Below are 17,649 nucleotides of genomic sequence, written 5' to 3'. Positions count from 1 at the left end.
CAATTGTTGGTCACATAAGGAATGATGGCACAATTAAGGGACAGTCGTGTCTTCAGAAAAAAATTAGCAATTTTCATACAAAATATACCAGCATTGTTTATTTCACGTCTTTAGATTATAATTTAAAACACATACCCCAAGTTTCACAGACAATGCTTAAGCCTAGTCTCAGACTAAAATGCATGTCTGGGCTGTTTTAACTGAAAGAAACTTGAACTGACTGATCTTAAAATATGTCAGTGCCCTTGTTTTGTCCCGAGATGAACACAAGTAATGTTATTTTCTAAGGCAAGTTTATAAATGATAATTAAATGTCCTTATTGACCTATGGCATCATCCGCCCGGAGAAGCTTCCATGTACAACAGTGAGCGCAAGCTAGATTAAATTGATTAGTGCATTTTAAATATGCTTATTTTTCTTACAAAACACATCGACTGGCTACAGGAGGACTTTGTTCTACCCCCAGAGCTGTGTGAGACACTTTTTTTTATTAAGAATGGGCACTTTTTATTTAACTTCTTTTGGATTGGTGCACTACAACACACTTAATATACAACACACTACAATACACATAGAATGACTTGAGGGTGAGTAATTTATGGGCTATTTTTTTTTTTTTTTTTTTGGTGAATTAACCCTTTAACCTAAACCCTGTCTGTGAAACCAGGCCATAATGATTCATATTTACTAACTAACTAACTAACTAACTAACTAACTAACTAACTAACTAAGAAAAGTAACAAAAATAAATTCTAAAGACATGTCAAGTTCATATAATAATTATCTCGACACATTCTATAATACCGTCAGTGCTTTTACTTTACTCCGGTATATTGGTACATTGGTAAATTGTAGTTCTCATGGTATATTTGTGAGGGACGGCCGGTCGTCCGGTGACGCTGGTGTCCCACATGACAGAAAGTTTCTCATATCTCCCCCTCGCGGTTCATGAGTTCAGTGATGGTGGAAAATGGCGGCTAGATGAGTCTCTCCACTCCTACAGAGAAAAGAAAAAGTGTGTGGAAAAACTCTGGTTACATCTTTGGAATATCGACAGCAACACTCAAGGGCGTCTCACAACTCTTTCATCAGTGACGATGTCGCGCTGGGTGCCCACGAAGAAGGAGAAGTATGGAGTCGGTGAGTACAGAACAACCAAACTTCTTCATGTCCCATTACAAAAGTTTTGGGAGAAATTGTGATTCCAGTTTCTATGTTTCCCGGCTGGCTTGGCTTATTTAAGGAGGTTTGTGCTGATGTGTTTTTATGATTGTGGGTCAGTGTGTATTCATTGCGCTGTTGTGTGTTTGAGATATATATATGTGTGTGTGTGTGATTGACACACAGACGCGCCTAGTTCCAGTGTTTCCTGCGCTGCGGCCTGAATGGAGCTTATGGATACATTGTTGCTCCTTGTTAATCGCGCGCTGATACTTTGTAACAACTTTTCGCGCCGATACGTTCTAAAGATTCGTTGTCTATGTGTTTCGCGCGGAAGATTCTGAACGGGCTTCATTATACCAGCCCCTGCTGCTTTCAGTCGCCCGATTGTTTTGTGTGTGTCTCAGGGATCCCACTGTCATGAAAACCTGGAACTGTTAGTATATTTAAAAACCGTGATTTTCATTCACACAGGTTTCTGTAGTGAATATCCATGGCCTAAAATAGGACACTCAGTGAACTGATGTGCTTTATTAAATCCGCATCAACCCTAATGACTGGAAAACTCATGCAAAGTTATTGGTCGAAAGGCGTGTGAAGCCTGATGTAAACAAACTCGTTTTATTGGGCTACTATATATGTGTGTTTGCTCCTATCTGGTTTTTTTTTTAAGAATTTAGCGAATTTTGCGTAAATATTTTGTAAAATCATTAGTATTTTGTGCTCCTATCGCATTCAACTCTCTGAAATACTTCAGTCTGATTGGTTTGCTTCATTGGCCAGCATGTTTGTGTCATGATTTCAGGCGCTGCTTACCTACATATCTGAGCAAGTTTCATTCCTCTCCTTCCACCTGACTTACTTTAAATCATAATAAAAAACTACTGTTTCTATAATGTGTCCAAATATGTTTAGAACTAGTTTTTAATCAAACACATCAGCTGTAAATGAAAGTTGAACTCTTTTCCTGCCGTTTCTTCCTTCTGGTGTGTAATGATAAACTGGATTGTTTTCATGCTATTGGTTGTGTTGCGTCATTCCTCCAGCTGTGATTGACATGGCATGATTAGGAGAGAAGTATTGCACTGGATTATGTGGAAGCTTGTTCTTATTATCAATGGGACAAAATGTTATATGAAGTCAGAATTCTGAATAAAATAAAATTGTGAAATAAAATTAATATTTAGAAAAAAAATTGAAGTGTGAGAGAAAAAGTCCCAATTTTGATATTATTATTATTATTATTATTGTTGTTGTTATTTCTATTTTATTTATTGTATTTCCTGGCAGAAACCTTCTCAGGCAGATGCTGTTGTTGTTTTCTAACTGAACTGTTTCAATGAATACCCATAGTAGTAGTTAATATATCTAAAGTTCACATAGAAAGTCCCTGAGAAGATCTGGTTTTAAATGATTGAAGGATATAAAAGAATCTTAATTCCATCTCAACTGGACAAGAACTTTATTAGTTGCATTAAACGTTGGATCAGTAGAATCTTCTATTGGCAGTAAACTCAGTCTATCCCATAATTCTGGTTTTATCTGCTCTCCTTGATGGAGACTCAAAATATCTCCATCATTCATGTTGGATAATGTGTGTTCTGCTCGCAGGAGGAGAAAAGAGTTGCTCAGCTCTTTTGAAATATTGTGGTTAACTCATTGAGTTTGTGAGTGAAAGGTTGCTCTGTTTGTGTTGCTCAGTACTTCCACTCTGAGCTAAAAGGAGCACGAGGCGGTGTGAGAAATGTCTGGTCTGTGTTGTGTGTATTTTTACCTTGAGGGTGGTTCATTTTTACTCTGTAATATTGAAATAGTTTTGCCTCTGTATTGGTGTAATTTAAATTCTCAAGTGCACTAGACTGAGGTGAAGCCTTTTCTGACTACGGCAGGTAAAAGAGGAACATGTTCAAACACATTTGTGTGTGCTGCTTCCTTGATAGTCTAGCTGTTGAAAGGGGCATACTTTTCTGATTGTTTTCAGATTAAATATAGCATTGATGGATATGCATAATTGCATTCTTGAATACATAGTCTTATCTTTGTACCTTGTTCTTTAATACACATGTACGTTCAGAGTGGGCAGATTTTGTAGTTGTGTGTGTGTGTATATGTATGTATGTATGTATATATGTGTGTGTATGTGTGTATGTATATATGTGTGTGTATGTGTGTAATATATATATATATATATATATATATATATATATATATATATATTATAAATAAACTTATTTCATCTAGTCGCCGAGTCAATAATATTTTTCATTTTGTTTAGTTTTTACTTGAACTAAAATAACTAGGAATAAATATCCTAATAAAATTCAATTTAGATATTGCTGCTTATATGTAAATTGAATTATGCAGTGATTAATATACTATTAATACTAATACTATTAATATTACTAATATTAATATATTTTAAATAAAACCAAGATTATTGGAGTATGTTTTATAAGATAATGTTTAATTCAATGTAGTGTTGTCACGGTACTAAAATTTCAGTATTCGGTACCGATACCAGTGAAAATCCACGGTTCTCGGTACCAATTTCGGTACCAAAGCAAAACACAAAAATATGCTAATTAAAAATAAAAATAACTTTTTAGCACTAAAAATAAAACCAATGCCATTCTTTATACTTATTTACAACTGTGTTTAAAGTTTTTCTACAAGTTATATAATTATGAAAAACAGTAAACAAGTTTCACCCAAATTTAATTTGTCTTTTATTTTTTTTAAATTTAAACACATTTTATTTTTGGTAAATAAAGGGGATTTGCTACTAAAATTAAAACATGGAAGAAATATTGTGATTTATTTCTTTAAAAAATAAAGTATTATAATTTTTTTCAACAGTAGTAGCAGTATCACATACATTTTACTAAATAATAGTAATATTTCTAGCACAATGCCTTGATGTAAAAATTAACTTTTAGGCCTAGCTAATGAATGCATATTTGTCATTTTAACTGAACTTAAGACTGGTGGTGATGCTTAAGATATTTTTGGTCATTGAGGGTTTCTGTAAAAAATTGTAATAGATCATATTAATTATTATTAAAAGACAATACTACTACTAATTCTACTACCATACTAATGTATATACAATGCACTATGAATTGATGAGGTGCTGGGTTCATGAATATTAATCACGTTGTCTGCGTTCGGTCAAAAATGATTTGCTGAAATCAAAACAGGGACGGTAAGAAATCAGCGCCAGCCAATGAAATTGCCATTTGCGCATTAGCTCCGCCCACTACCGGAGAAACCGGTATGTCTTCTGCTTGTTCGAAAATAAATTTGAATAATTCTATATGAACTCCATTATTTTGACTGGAGAAGACAACAAAGAATAGTTTACATATAGCGTGTCGATTCAGCGTGGTAAGACTCTCGCTCTCTCTCTCTTTGCATGTGTGAGAAACAGCGCTATCAGCAAAGCGACGGTGAGTCGTGCGTCTTCACAAAGAGTTTACAGAGCATCAAATACAGGTGCGCTGTGCGTCCATTGAGATGAACTGAAAAGTTCAGATCGCTTGATGGAGAGAGAACTCTGAAGCTCAGATGCTGAAATTAATGCAAGCGTCATGCGCTTCGGTCTATGTAGTAAACAAACCCGCACGTCTCTGCCATTCATTAATTCACACAGAGACGCGCAGAACACATAGCGCGGAAATCATAGCGCTGAACCGGGTTTGAACGGGACCTCGGTACTACCGGTACTTAAAGAAACCTGGTACCGTCACATAAATTTTTTTTTTAGTACCGACTTGGTACCGAAGTACCGGGTCTTTTGACAACACTAATTCAATGTGTTACTTGACATTTTGTAATCAACTGTGGAATTTACTAGCAGTTAGTAAATAGTTAAATCGTAAAAATAGTTCTCAAACTTTATTTTGGTTTGAATGATGCATGTAGTCCCAAAATCATAGTCTCTCCACTCAAAATCGGATCTCAAGCACTCAAAGGAGACACATTTAAGATGCTTGGTAATAATGTTTAAACGGTGAATCGTTTCGACCAGCTTCTTCTGAGCAGACCGCCTGAAATATTTGAATGAACAGGGCCTGAGAGTCTGGTGAGAAGGGGTTTTGTGTCTGTCTGGATCAAAGATTTCATGACCCCAAAAATCAGTTATAACTCTGTGAACAGCTCTGTGGTTTCAAAGTCTTTCATTGATGCTGCAATCAAATAACTTATACTAGAATGGAGACAGTGACTCTGAGATAATTAAAACGAGCGTTGGATTTGTAATCCAAATTGAACTGTATAAATCAAAACACACTAGCTGTAGTTAATGCTCACCCATGTCTTCTCAGCATAATTCTGCATTCATCATGCTTAAAACACAAACCAGTCACATCTGTCAGTTTACGGTTTTACGGACAGCAATGTGTTCATTTTCATGTCCTCTTTTTTTGGATCCTCCGCACACCTCTGTCTCTCTGCATGAGTAAGTCTTGTGGTATTTGAGGAAGTGTTCTCTGAAAGAGGTGCGCTGCTTACGCACTGCCGTCCCATCAAAGTTTCCAAAGCAACTTTAATAGGCTTTGTGTGTGTAGTTTGTTCCGTTCATTCAGGCCTTGAGCAGAACAGCAGTGAAGTTTGCTTTGAGAGCTCTGCACAAAGATGACTGGCTGAGAGAGACGAAGGCATTGTGTTGTTGGATGAACAATAAAATTACTATTGTTCATTAAAATTACTATTTCCCACATTAAATTTCTCAGATATGCATGCATGCATATTCATCATTATAATAATCATAGTATTTTTCAGATTTTTTGGATCTGCAGTCGGTCTTGTCATTTATATATTTTGCTCAGCACAGTTACTATTTAATTAAACATTGATGTGTACAATTTAAGTGAATCTATATAATGAATACTCATTATTTTCATGCATTATGTTTGCTGCATGAATCATTTCTGGGGTCCTGTTTCCTTCTCTTGTTGTGGTTAGTCATTTTAATAACCTGATTCCTAATTTAAAACCAGTAAAGCTGTAACCTCTTTTCTCAGGTTTGGGTTGTGCCTGGCAACATTTGCATGTGAACCATTACGTTATAATGTGCTTGCCAACAAATTAATGCTTGTGTGTTAATTTGGATGATTATATGCCTTTCTGAAGGTGTGGAAATAAACATTTGTGGATAGATTTAATGAAAATCAGCCGTTTGGAATTGCATCCTGGAAGGCACCTTGGAAAAGGTGCCAGCTCTGCACTTCCATAAGAAGTTTGGCACATGCTGAAATTCAGTTTTTCAGTGTTTTTGTGATTTGTCTTTTGAAAGGTCGTCTCTGATCTGGAGCTTTTTTGCTGTCAGGCGAGATGCTCAGCTGAACTTCCTGCATCCTGTAAATATTCTGGCATTTCACAGACATTTTTGGAATATTTGCATGGCGCACCAAAAGACGAGACTCCTCAGTCACCCACAGGTCATCTCAACAGCAACATGCACTTAAAGGGACAGCTTTTTTATTTCTCTTTTCATCACAATAATCCACAAGTAATTATAGCACTGTCACAATGAAGGAATTTCCCTTGAGATAATTTTGAGTGGCTCAATAGCGCAGTATGTGGTTTTATATCTCTCTCTCTCTCTCTCTCTCTCTATATATATATATATATATACACGTGTGTGTTAGTATATAACGAGGTCATATTCAGAAACCACCAGCATGTTCTAGACTGCTGTCAGTCAGTCTTTAATTAATTCAACTACAGGGTCAAAAACGCTGATTCAAGAGAGATGTAACCAGCAGCCATATCACCCTGAAGACCGTGACCGGTTGCCCACTGAAGCTAAGCAGGGTTGAGCCTGGTCAGTACTAAAAAAACTAGGTTACTGCTGGAAGAGTGAGGCCTGCAGGGGGCGCAAACCCTGGGGTCTGTGTGGGTCCTAGTGCCCCAGTATAGTGAACTTATTCAGTACACATGCACTAAGTGTAAAACGAGAAGGGCATAAGACTATGAAAAAAGAAAACATGAAAAAAATCACGGTTGCAGCGGTTCTTGCATTCCTCTTCGGTTTGCTTGCCAATAGTGCGTTATTGTGATATTGCAGTTATCGCAGCAGTCTTTAGTAATCCACATCACTCCAGTCCATCAAATTGCTTTGTGTTTGTAAGAAACAAATCCATCATTAAGACATTTTTAACTAACCATTGCTTCTGGTTAAAATAGAAGTCGTCTATCGATAATATTGCTTGCTCCAGTAAAAAAAAAAAAAAAGCTTTCTTTTCTGAACCAGGAGAGAAATCTGCACCAAAATGGCTCTAAACAAATATGTGGGTGAATTTTGATGTGAGAGACAACAGGTGTTGGACTTTTTCACTGGATTGTGGCTTATTATGGTATTATGGATAATAAACTTGTATTTTGGCCCAAAACTACATTTTGAAGTTTAAAATGTCTTAATGGTGGATTTGTTTCTTAAAAAGATTCACAAGATGTTAACTGATGAACTGGAGTGGTGTGTATTATTGTGATGTTTTTATCAGCTGTTTGGACTCTCATTCTGATGGCACCCATTCACTCCAGAGGAGCCATTTGTGAGCAAGTAATGCGATTCTACATTTCTCAAAAAATCTGTTCAGATGAAGAAACAAACTCATCTACATTTTGGATTGCCTGGGGGTACATTTTTATAAAATTTTAATTTTTGGATGAACTTCTTTTTAAAAACCTTGCAAAGCAACTGCTTTGCAACAAGCAATGGGTCTTTTCCAAAATGTAAATTTTTTATTTTTGTGCTTGTTTTTCTTTTTATTCCTTGTTTTGTTCTTTCTCTTTTATTCTTTCTATCATAACTTCAGATATGTCATCTGGCATAATAACACATCATTTGATTGGTGACATTCTCACATTTGTAGATTTATTCTTCATGCTGCTTGTCTTCACATAACAATCTTGAAGACAGAAGCATGCAAATGTCATATCTGGTACCCCATATTTGCAGTCACAATCAAACAAGTGTTTGGAGTTTGACTCTGCTCATTGTGTGCATATGAGATGTGCTGAGCTGCAGGGAGATGCCACCGCTGTTCTCCTGTCCTCATGTTGTCACTCTAATCCCTTTTGATTAAAGCTGAAGTGTTGTGTTGTTAACGCAGCAGCATTAATATGCCATAACACATAGATGAGAGGGATTCCTTGAATTTGGAGAGGAGGATGAAAGACTTCTCTTCCGCTTCTTACTGTTTGTCAGTCCTTTGAGACTTTAGCTAAATAACAGCTGAAAGATTTTTCTTGCTTTATGAAAGATTTATTTTTGTGTGCCTCTGTAAAGTCGGCATGTGCTTTTTTCATATTGACAAGCCTAAATCAATTCAGCTCAGAGAAACAAGAGATTAGTCCAAGAAGTAGATTTTCTGAACAGCTGTAGCCTGTCCAAAACTTTATAGGGTGTAGTCACTTTGTTTTTGTGGTTACTCAGGTTTTGTGGATATTTGCTTGGCCATTGCCCTGCTTAAGGTGTTGTGGGTAGTTTCTAGGGCTTTGCTATGGTGTTGCTATGTTAATAATAATAATAACAACAACAACAACCAAATAAATTTCACTATTGCAATATTTCAATGTATAATGAAATCAAAGAAAATATGTGATAAACATGAAAGTTGACTTAATGTAAGTTTATCCTAAGTAAATGTGCTAGATCTTATTGTGAACGATTCATTAATACGTGCAAATCTTTTTTTGTTTTTAACTTACTGTAAATTTTAATCAATGTCATAACTGGACCTTCTGGTGATGTCTCTAATCATTTACTCCACTTAAACCCCACCCTGTGCAAGCTCACATTCATCTCTTTTCAAATTCAAATTATGTTTGTCACATGCATAACCATACATCTGCCTCCATTTTTGATTCCCACACCCACATCTCAAAATACAATCAACAACTGATGCATAGAACCAAGTCCCACCCTACAGTCGTGGCCAAAAGTTTTGAGAATTACAAAAATATTGGAAATTGGAAAAGTTGCTGCTTAAGTTTTTATAATAGCAATTTGCATATACTCCAGAATGTTATGAAGAGTGATGAATGATGAATTGCATAGTCCTTCTTTGCCATGAAAATTAACTTAATCCCCAAAAAACCTTTCCACTGCATTTCATTGCTGTCATTAAAGGACCTGCTGAGATCATTTCAGTAATCGTCTTGTTAACTCAGGTGAGAATGTTGACGAGCACAAGGCTGGAGATCATTATGTCAGGCTGATTGGGTTAGAATGGCAGACTTGACATGTTAAAAGGAGGGTGATGCTTGAAATCATTGTTCTTCCATTGTTAACCATGGTGACCTGCAAAGAAATGCGTGCAGCCATCATTGTCTTGAATAAAAATAGCTTCACAGGCAAGGATATTGTGGCTACTAAGATTGCACCTAAATCAACAATTTATAGGATCATCAAGAACTTCAAGGAAAGAGGTTCAATTCTTGTAAAGAAGGCTTCAGGGCGTCCAAGAAAGTCCAGCAAGCGCAAGGATCGTCTCCTAAAGAGGATTCAGCTGCGGGATCGAAGTGTCATCAGTGCAGAGCTTGCTCAGGAATGGCAGCAGGCAGGTGTGAGCGCATCTGCATGCACAGTGAGGCCAAGACTTTTGGAAGATGGCCTGGTGTCAAGAAGGGCAGCAAAGAAGCCAATTCTCTCCAAAAAAAAACCATCAGGGACAGATTGTTCTTCTGCACAAAGTTTAGTTAATGGACTGCTGAGTACTGGGGCAAAGTCATATTCTCCGATGAAGCCCCTTTCCGATTGTTTGAGGCATCTGGAAAAAGGCTTGTCCAGAGAAGAAAAGGTGAGCGCTACCATCAGTCCTGTGTCATGCCAACAGTAAAGCATCCTGACACCATTCATGTGTGGGGTTGCTTCTCATCCAAGGGAGTGGGCTTGCTCACAATTCTGCCCAAAAACACAGCCATGAATAAAGAATGGTACCAAAACACCCTCCAACAGCAACTTCTTCCAACAATCCAACAACAGTTTGGTGAAGAACAATGCATTTTCCAGCACGATGGAGCACTGTGCCATAAGGCAAAAGTGATAACTAAGTGGCTCGGGGACCAGAATGTTGAAATTTTGGGTCCATGGCCTGGAAACTACCCAGATCTTAATCCCATTGAGAACTTGTGGTCAATCCTCAAGAGGCGGGTGGACAAACAAAAACCCACTAATTCTGACAAACTCCAAGAAGTGATTATGAAAGAATGGGTTGCTATCAGTCAGGATTTGGCCCAGAAGTTGATTGAGAGCATGCCCAGTCGAATTGCAGAGGTCCTGAAAAAGAAGGGCCAACACTGCAAATACTGACTCTTTGCATAAATGTCATGTAATTGTCGATAAAAGCCTTTGAAACGTATGAAGTGCTTGTAATTATATTTCAGTACATCAGAGATACAACTGAAACAAAGATCTAAAAGCAGTTTCGCAGCAAACTTTTTGAAAACTAATATTTATGTAATTCTCAAAACTTTTGGCCACGACTGTACACTACTTCTTCAATAATCCATTACTTTTGGATGTATATGAAAATAACCTGTATTAAGACTCCACTGAAAATTAGTGCTCGACTGATGTGTTTTTTGATAGCTGATGCTGATATCTTGAAAAGCAGGGGGCTGATAGACGATATAAAGCCGATATATAAAAAAAAAAATATATATATATATATATATATATTATTAATATTTAAGTCCCACCTCAAACACATCGACCAAGCAGAAAAACTTATCGGCCGATATTTGAAAAAATGGCAAATATCAACCGATATATCGGTCGACAACTACTGAAAATGAACCGTACTGTTCTGAAGAGAATGAGAGCTGAAAATGACTGGCTGACTTGAGTCCTCACAAACGAATACTTACCTCTGTTGTTATCACTCTTTCTCCGGCAGTAGACAGTTTTGTTTACATGGGTATTCTGGCGGTTTCTGCAGCGGTGGACCGGATTGCTGTCCCCAACACGTTGTCTCCCCAGATTAGGAAATGCCACTTCCTTTGGCTTCAGTAAAACCGCCAGTGAGAAGTGCAGCTTGACTGAAGACAATAGTTCTGTTTGTACTCTCACACACAAGCGTATAATCTCTCATTATCTCCAGTGTGCTCCTGATTAACCTCAACCATAGACTGGTCTGTGTTTGGACCCTTTCGGGTGAGAAGTGTCAGGACGACGGGGCGGGAGATGAGTGTGAGTGCTCAAGTACAGTGACAGCAATGATCAATCATGATGACACAATTTTGTGGCTTTACTGCTTTTTTAACTTTGAAATATTTCACACCAATCAAAGTTTATAAGATGTGCCAACCAGATTGGATGCAGCATAATTTCCGGCACTGTAATTTGTCAACTCTGTACACTAAAGTTGTGTGCTGTAAAGATACTAAATTTAACATTTAATTTAGTAATTAATCTATATATCATTGAATAAATAGAATTTAATTTTGATTGAAACCTGCTGAGTATTAATGTATTTGTGGTGAGCATCATTGTGAAGTTTATACAGCAACATAAACTTAAGTAAAGCAGTAAGTAAACAAGTAAAGCAGTCAGGAAAGTGAATGACATTTTTAATTACATTTTATTTTATTTATCATGGCAATGTGGCATTGTACATATATCGTATTGAATAGTTAACTTTTTTTTTGTAATTTCTTTTAAATTAAATCATGATAAAAATGAGCTTTTTTATTTAGTTATTTTGTCTTGGTTGTGTGACATTGCACATATATGGTATAGAATATGTCACTTATTAATCTAGCTGATCATATATTTAAATATTATTATTTAATTTTATATTCTAATTTTCTTTCTTGGCTTGTTGCATTTTTATGCAGTTTGAGATGCAACAATTTTTTATTAATTATTTTGTCGATTTATCTTAAAAACGGTTTTAGGTTCCCAGTCCATGTTTGAACTGCTGGAATCCAAAGGGTAATAAAAGAGGTGTTAAAAGCTCATCTCCTGTTGAATGTGTTGCTCTTATAAATCTGTACATCTCCCTTTACAGTCTGACTAGTTCAGCATCATTTTGTCATTTCATCTTTGTTGTTTTTTTGAGCAGAGGACAACTTCTCTGAGCAGGGTTGATAAGGAGCCTGTTTTAGCCAATTAATATTTTTGTGTAGTTTGGCAGTTCTTTAAAAAATTTATAGCAGTGCTTGTTGGTTAACTAACTACTTTCAGTTGTTTAAGTTAACTGTAGTTTATGTACTTCAGGATCAGATTATGTGTAACTTGGCGAACTACATTTTGAAAGCTTCCTCTGCATTGATGTTAGTATTGTGTTTGGCAGGAAATATTCTGTGGTGTCACACGTCCTTGAAGGACATTTCCACAACCATTTCAATGAACACACTCACTCATCTGAAGATAAACTTCTCAAATGCACTATATGCTCTATTTTAAAGTCTATTTTTATAGAAGCAGTACAGAAATGCATCACTCCAGACTGTTTGTCTGAGACTCTGGATTACAGGTAATAATGTCGTAAATAATTTTCAGACCTATTGTTTCACAAAATGCTAGCGGGACATTTTTTACATTTCAGTTGGTACTTCCTACACTAATATATATATACAGTATATTATAGGGATGCTGCGAGCATGATTTTTGAGGCAGATCCCTGATCACAGAATGTAGTATCTGCCGATACGATCACCGATACCGATCACCGATACCGATCACCAATATCAATCTTTTTAAAGGCTTCTTTTTATGATTTATAACTATATATACTGCATATATATTGATACTCCAATTAGGATTTTTAGAAGTGTATTCAGGGCCTGAATTTCATTTTTGAAAATGGGGTAATTCCTCTCTTAGGGACTCTTGTGAGAGCGGAAGCAGCACGGACTGTGCTTTCACAGAAGAGTCCACTACTGATACGTGGCTGTTTACTACAAAGGCACAAACACAACATTTATCCTTTATTTTGATTTCAAATTCCAACATGGTTACTGAAAATGCTTTTCCAGCATTGCAGGTTTTTTTTACACAGTACAGTAATACAATCTTTAACTGACATGTTTAAACACAATAAATATAAGCAACACATTATTCAATACTTTTGCATTTACTTCTAGATTTATATATAAATTTGCTCAAGCAAGTGGCAAAACATTAAAACTTATTTTTCTTACGTTATCACAAACTTGCATTGACAGAAATAGTCAGCTCTTCTGCCTTTTCTTTTTTTATATTTATTACAAGCAATCCTTACTTTCATACATAACTTTTTTTCTTCCTCCACAAGTGCCATCTTATTGCCTTGTTTATCTAAAAGTGCTCTTTCCCTTTAAACCTAACCAAAAAGACACAAGTGTTGACTGTGAAGACTTGCGAGAGAGAAAGAGAGAGCGCGTGCGGTGATTCACTTCCCACACAAGGTTTTCATATTACTTTAGAAGTTATTTAATGAAGAAATATAGCTTTATAATTACTTCACCTGTGCCAGACCGATACTGAGACGCTGCTGCTGCACGTCATGCCAAACCTCACTTGATGTCACGTCATCTGCTTGAGATCGTTTTTTTGCGATTTACCTTTTTAGAGACCGCCGATCAATCGGAGCACCCCTAGTATATTAGTGCTAGTCACATATTATGAATCACCAAGTACAACAGTTTCAACTGAAAAACAAAAACTTTTCCATTAAGTCATTTGTGGTGGTTTATATCGAGGTTTATATCATAGCTGATTAGTTTTTAAGGCACTGCATCAAGTTAAAAGTGATTTAACATTGAAAATGTGTGCTTTTAAGAAGTTGATCTTGATAAATTTGTTTAGAAGTACAATATTAAGTAGTGACATATGTTCTGTATTAGTTCTTTAGAGCATATCTTTCCCTTCCTCTTTCTTCTTCAGTATCTTGAATGAAGATATTATCGGCCGATATAAGCTAATTGCATTTAAATCGGCATCGGCATTTATAACGGCCGATGAAACATGAGAAACAGAGTCTCATGCTTCACTCATGTTATGAGTGTTGCATAGTGTGCCCACCAGAGGGAGCTCTGCAGCTCCGGAGTTAACAACAGCGCCAGAAGTCCACTACAGAAGAAAGCGATCAACTGTTTTGACGGTGAGTCTGTCGTTCACTTACAGCCGCTAATGCATTGCTATATTAGATTAGCCACAAAGCTAATACCATGTTTATCAGTGGAAGAGCGCGAACGTTAATAGGAGGTCAAACTATAACGTTAGCGTTTAACTTATTCTTATTCTATTGCGGTGTGTTTCCCACATAATGACCGCGTAATTGGGCCTTTCACACAGGACGCGGTATGCACGGCGCTTGCCGCTGGGCTCAGCGTTGCCCTTCAGATACAACGCGATTTGCGCTGCGCTATGGCATAGGCGGAGTTTTAAAAACGTTTAGCGGGAGCTCTTTCATAGTCTGTTCCTCCTCCTTTCGGTCAGCAGCCAACATGTATCTGTCCCGTTGTAAGAAGCGAGCGATAGCGCTAGTCCTGCTGATGAGAATTAAGAGAGAAGCAAGGAAGAAGAGGCTACCCTCAGGTCCAGAGAACAATTTGGTGAATTCAGGCTGGTTACGTTACTCTAACGCTAATAGCTTCCTTTTTAGCAGGCCCCCTTAAATGCTTGCTATTAACTTTTTTGAAGGTGGTTCTTCTCAAAATTGACAGCGGTGTGTTCATGACACTAACGTTAACCATTCAACTTCGAATTGATTCCGTAATCTTCCGGTAATAGTAGGCAAGACGATGTTTTGATTCAGACTGCACAAAGAGAAGAGGAGAAGATATACGGGTCTGTTGTGAATGTGTCTGTGAGAGCAAATATAGTGTAGTTACAGTAACTACAGTAGGTGCGTCAGAAATGATTAAACCAGAGGGGACATGTAAATAAATGTGAGCTGAACGAGCGCTTTTTTTTCAAAGCAGCTTTACAGACATAACAGGAAAATGTTGAAATAATATTGTTAAATATAAGTAGGTACTTTAAGAAAGTAAAAGTGTTAAATGTTTTAAACCAGACTGTTTTTTGATCATTAAAATATATATACTTTTGATGTGCAATTGTTTAGTCATTGAGATTGTAATCTAAGGCTTTTTTTTTTAACATAGTCCATTCTGGAAAATGGTTTATACAGCCCACATACATAGAACAGGCAGATATTTTGCTATTGAATGTTGTGTAAATGCAGTTTATAGGAAATGGGTCTAATATCCAGATTATTTTTAAAATCAAAATATCGGCTCTTTTCGAGTTAATATCGGCATCGGCATCGGCCCCCCAAAAATCCATATCGGTCGGGCTCTAGTTTCAACCTAAACCAGTGTGTATGTCCTAAATCCAGGTCTCAGGTGTATGTGGATGTGTGTTATCATTTTTAAACGTGCTTCTGGATGGTGTTTGTGATGTAATACCTCTTTAGAGTTGTATTTCTCAGTCTGAGGCAAGTCAGTGCATGATGCTGGTCTGGAGATTAGTCTCCTTTAGAGACGTTTGAGTTATTCTTAATAGATTTTCAACTTGAATTTTAAATAATCTGGGGATTATGGAATCGAGTCACTGTATGTGATATTATGAGCTTTGGTCTGAGAAGATGTGATAACTGGATTTCTCAGAGGGGAAACGCTCGGGGTTTAGGGTGCAGGAATATTGCTCAAATATAAAATCCCTCCCATTTAAAATCTTTTTAATACATGTGTAGTGATCCAATAAAATGTGTAATGCATCTCTCTCTTTTTATTATTTTTTATTTTTCTCAGTCACATGGGGGGAAATTACAGCGGTCTGTAGAGCACAAACAAAAACATGAAAACATAATGAAAATTTTGTTATTTCTGCTGTTTCGTGGCTTAATCTTGTTGTAGAATATTATGCATTGAATTTAAGGTTATTTGGTTGTGATACAAATAGCTTTCAATAAGGCCTCATTGCTGTTTTCACTCCATTTTCAATTTAGTTCTATAATCTAGGTATTATGGAAGCGTATGGGTAGCAATATTCAATTTGGGATGTAATATGCAAAATGACAATGCAATATGTAAAATGACAATGCATTTCTGTATTTACATTTACATTTTCCAATACATTTGTGCAACGTTTGGTGCAAAATTAAAAATGAAAATTAAATTACATAATTTTCATTTGCCATTTCATACACCAGTTTTAATATGTAAAATGAATACTAATTTTAAAATGAATCATCTATTTTAAACCTGTGGTATTGACTGAGTTTTAATGTTGATCTATTTATCACACTCAGCATTTTTTCAGAAAGCGTGTGTGTGTGTGTGTATTGATTGTTTTTTAAAGGCCTCAGTTGTCCTGCTGGTGTCTGATCTAAGTCTCTCCTCTGGACAGATGGTTGATGCTGTGCTATTGACTGTGAAATAAAGGGTCATTACCCTGCAGGACACACACACACACACACACACGGTTAAGAAGGCTGTTCTTACCCCATTCATTGTGACAGATGGGCAGATATGAACATCATCTCGCTGTCATATTTAACACGCCCCATCCTGTCAGCAGAGATGACTCTGTGGTCTTTGTTTGGATCCAGTTCAGCTACTTCAGAGACCAGACAGAGCAGAATTAAAGTGAAAACCATGTCAGACCATTAGGTCAGACGTAAAAGTGCAAATGTCCTGGAGACTTTCAGCACTGAATTCATAAATCTGTACATTAACAGTTGGGAACAGATATCTTTGTGTCCATCTGTCATGTGAGTACAGAAGAATATAGCACAGAAGTTACATGGATCAATGTTATGGTATTTTTTTGTCATGTTTGATGTTCAGCAGCACCTTTAAGTTTCTTTGTATGGATAAAGAGCAGGATGAAGAATAAAAGTCATAAAGCCTAGGTTTGGAAAGACATGAGGGTGAGCAAATGCCAGTTGTCAGACTGGGATGCTGTCGGTCATTTTGAATGTATAATCAACTGTGCTTCTGTTATTTTGAACTAATGTTTCACTGGCTAAACAATGAGGCCCCCGTGAGACCCCTGATAGCATCCTCTATCAAACATGCTCCAGCTTTGGGCCTGTCAGAAAGCACCATGCAAGTAAATGTCAAAAGTGACATGACTGTGTTGGCGTCTTCATGACTGACAGAGACTAATGAGTCCTCTCTGGGCTTCAGAGGCGGCTCGTTCTCGTACCTGTCAGAGACCGAGCAAACAGGGATGTGCTGTAATAGTGCTGTTTTAGTGAGATTTGTTGAGTGAGTGTGTGTTTTGTGTGGTTGATTTGAGACTCGTCCTGTCAGTGGTGTTTCATGAATTGGTCTATTGTGTGTGTGTGTGTGTGTGTGTGTGTGTGTGTAGATGCAGCAGACCTGTGACGTCTCTTATAGCTGCCCAACAGAGCTATTGTTCCTACCTTCATCCTGATTAACATATGATACACTGCCACATCAGCTTTATTTTGACATTTACCTGTTAAATTTGTTTGCTTATTTATATAATGTTTATTTATTTTTATTAAATTCATTTTACTTTAGTT

General features: G+C 36.9%; 1 protein-coding gene across 3 annotated transcripts in view; it reads left to right on the top strand.

Annotated features, from left to right (window-relative positions):
* Positions 1-897: 897 nt before the first annotated feature.
* The window catches only part of LOC132121715 (dedicator of cytokinesis protein 1-like), a 216,444-nt gene continuing 199,692 nt past the window's right edge, over positions 898-17,649 (top strand). For all 3 annotated transcript variants that reach the window (XM_059531438.1, XM_059531437.1, XM_059531436.1), the window contains exon 1: positions 898-1,141. In XM_059531438.1, coding sequence (XP_059387421.1) covers positions 913-1,141 — 229 coding nt within the window. In that variant the 5' untranslated portion in view covers positions 898-912. The remainder of the gene's footprint in view (positions 1,142-17,649) is intronic.

This window comes from Carassius carassius, chromosome 39 (genome assembly GCF_963082965.1).
Source record: "Carassius carassius chromosome 39, fCarCar2.1, whole genome shotgun sequence".
In the NCBI taxonomy this organism is placed as follows: Eukaryota; Metazoa; Chordata; class Actinopteri; order Cypriniformes; family Cyprinidae; genus Carassius; species Carassius carassius.
The sequence above is the reverse complement of the archived record's forward strand: the minus strand, read 5'-3'. Positions and strand labels throughout refer to the sequence as shown.